The 2,870-nt window shown below is 39.4% G+C and overlaps 1 protein-coding gene across 1 annotated transcript; it reads right to left on the minus strand.

Annotated features, from left to right (window-relative positions):
- Positions 1 to 296: 296 nt before the first annotated feature.
- LOC141402477 (uncharacterized) lies at positions 297 to 2,340 on the minus strand. The gene is made up of 2 exons (XM_073983968.1): positions 1,794 to 2,340; positions 297 to 1,750 (listed from the first exon to the last, which is right to left on the minus strand). The coding sequence occupies exons 1-2, from the start codon at positions 2,338 to 2,340 to the stop codon at positions 297 to 299; spliced, it is 2,001 nt and encodes a 666-aa protein (XP_073840069.1).
- Positions 2,341 to 2,870: the final 530 nt, after the last annotated feature.

Genomic DNA, 2,870 nt, shown 5'->3' on the forward strand with positions numbered 1-2,870 from the left:
GTCTTCTCTTATTATCTTGCTGATTCCTTCATCTTCACATTCCTTGGCTATCTCCATTAAAGTTCGAACTGCTAAGAATGGAGCGCTAGCAGTTCCAAAGGTGACAGTTGTCAGTTTATACTCCTTGATGGGCTCATTCCTCTCTTTCCTCCACAATATATGTTGGTACGACTGGCTCTCTTTATCGACCATTATTTGTCGATACATTTTTTCCACGTCCGTCATCACCACATACCTTTTCGTTCTAAAGTTTATTAAAATGTCGAAAATATCTTTCTGCAACCGGGGTCCTAATTCTATTCTTCCATGATCTTTGAATATTCTGTTTTTAATACCATGTTTTTATCCATATTCTTCTCCAGACTCACAAATCGTGCCATTGCTTTTCTATAAGATTCGCCCAATACCTTGTCATCTTTTAGGGATAGTTGCACCACAAATCTGCCGCCTGCATTTTTCCTTGTTGTAGATGCATGCCGTTCCAGACATATTTCATCCTCATTGGAAATATTATCTGCCTCGACTTCTTCGATTTCCCAAAATCTCTCCAATTCCATTGTCATATTTACGTATCGCTTTTGCTGAGGAATACGAACGGTTAATGGCCCAGATAGCATCAAGACTAATTTTGTATTTTGACCCAGCATTCCATTTTTCTTTATTACTCCACTCTCGATGATATCAACATATACATCGCCTCCTAGAACCAGGTCAATCCGTTCACTTCTATTATAATTAGGATCAGGCAACTCGTATTTCCTATATTCTGCATAATCGTCGTCATAACCGGAATCCAGACGCACTGATGCTAATGTTGGTAGGACCAAAGCTTCCACGTCGAACCAGTATTTGCTGGGGAATCGAGGATGAACTCTCACGTTAATTTTCGTTTTCGCCACTCCCACCACTTCCCCTAATCCGTGAAGCTCCATGTTAGTTTTAATTCGTGACATTTGTAAGATTTGAGCTGCTTCCTCTGTAATAAATGTTGTTTGGGATCCTTGATCGATGAGAGCCTTTAGAGTTACCCATTCTCCATGTATATTTTTTATGCGTACTTGTGCTGTTGCCAGTAGCACACTTCTTTTGCTCTTTGTGACGTATGTTGTTGACGTTTTGTTTTCATGCAATGTAGGATGATGATTTAAGCCGCACGTTCGGCACTTAATGTCACTTTCGCATTTAACGGTGTAATTGTGTCTCAAGCATCTAAAGCATGCTCTGTTTTTCTTAGCCCATGCCAAACGGTCAGGTACTGTCAGTTGCAAATATTTCTGGCACTTATCCACCAGATGACCAACCTTTTGACAATAATTGCAATTTGTCTTTCCCGTAACGTAAGATTTTTGTTGTGTTTGCTGCTGTTTTGGTGTAAACACGCTGTTATATTTTTTAGTAGCTTCCTCCAAATTCTGGAATCTTTCTTCCAGAAATTCCAGAACATCATCCAATTTCTGGATTTCCTTGGACTTCCTTGCAAATTGCTCGTATAACAAGAGTCCTTCCTTGTCTAATTTTCGAATTATTATTCGTGCTATGATTGGATCCGTCGCATCAATCTCGCAATCCATAGCTTTGAGTGCCAGCACGCATTCAATTGTTGTGTCGAGCAAATCTCTAATTTGCCTGGAAGACTGGTTGCTTACATTTTGTTGATCAAGCAACCTGTCAATTGTTGTCTGGAACAATATCCTTTTGTTTTCATATCTCTGCTTCAGGATATCCCAGGCAACCTCATAATTATTTGCCTCTACGGACAAATGTTTAATAATTTTAAAGGCTTCTCCATTTACGTGAGCCTTCAAGTGAAACATGTTTTTCCACAGCCGATAATCTTTCGTCCTCATGCACCAGCTTTTTGTAAAGATCATGGAAGGTAGACCATTCTTCTACACTTCCATAGAAATCAGGAATCTTTACATTTGGCACCTTAATGAGTTTGCCATCGCTATTCAGCTCTCCAATTTTCTTGAGCAACTTCATTAATTTTTCATGATATTGGACCTCTACCTCGTCTGCTTCTCCTACAACATTGATGTGTTGTGGATAATTTAGTACTATTTGCATCTTCATATTTTCAATGAATGCACTTAGTCTTTCCCAGGAGTGCTTTAAACTTTCCAACCAATAAATTTCGTTGGCAAATTGCAACTCCTCCAGACTTCTTTTAAATTTACTTATGCTATTTTCTATTTGGTATAGCAAAGCATCTTTTTTCCTGTCTTCTACCGACCGCCGCACGTCCTGAGTCGTCGACGGGGATCCAAAGACAACTTTTTTTAATCCCACGGCTCCTTTCTCCTCCAAAGCCGTTTTGTCCTCTTTCCCCAAGTTCTGCATAGTGTTTTTGTTACGTCGGCCACATGTTCATAATATTTGGACGTAAAATATTGTTCGTCACTTTTTAACTTCTTTTCGAGGACACTATGGTTGCGGGAAAATTCCTCCCAGTATTCGGCCAAGTTTTTCTTCCAGGACTCCTTTTGGTCGCTACTAACTGACGCGTTTTCACTGCTCCTAAGCAGCTTCCCAATTAGAGTTCTCAAGATTTCTTGCCGTCCCAACAGTATTTCGGCCATTTCTTCCTTTTAATAAGCTGAATTTTCACTTTTCTTGTTTCTTATATTTTTCACTATGTCGTTGTTTCAGCCACGACAAACGCTTTCCACAGGTTTCTTCACTGATTCTACTAAGTATGTAGTTTCTTTCCACGACCGGACAACTTAGTTTTTCGAAGGACCAATGTTTGAAGAAGCAAACGCGCACGATGAATGTTTGTACAACACTGATCATTCTTTATTTCCAATCATCTTAAGGACTATACAATCATATCTTACCAAACTACTTAACGCTACTTATCGCACAATGTG

This window comes from Musca autumnalis, unplaced genomic scaffold (assembly GCF_047663935.1).
Source record: "Musca autumnalis isolate F117 unplaced genomic scaffold, ASM4766393v1 scaffold_1, whole genome shotgun sequence".
NCBI lineage: Eukaryota > Metazoa > Arthropoda > Insecta > Diptera > Muscidae > Musca > Musca autumnalis.

Coding starts and splice junctions, on each gene's coding strand:
- LOC141402477 (XM_073983968.1), bottom strand. CDS start 2,340: ATGCAGAACTTGGGGAAAGAGGACAAAACGGCTTTGGAGGAGAAAGGA. Junction 1,751..1,793: donor TGTTTCACTTGAAGGCTCAC/GTAAATGGAGAA, acceptor ATTTGTCCGTAG/AGGCAAATAATTATGAGGTT.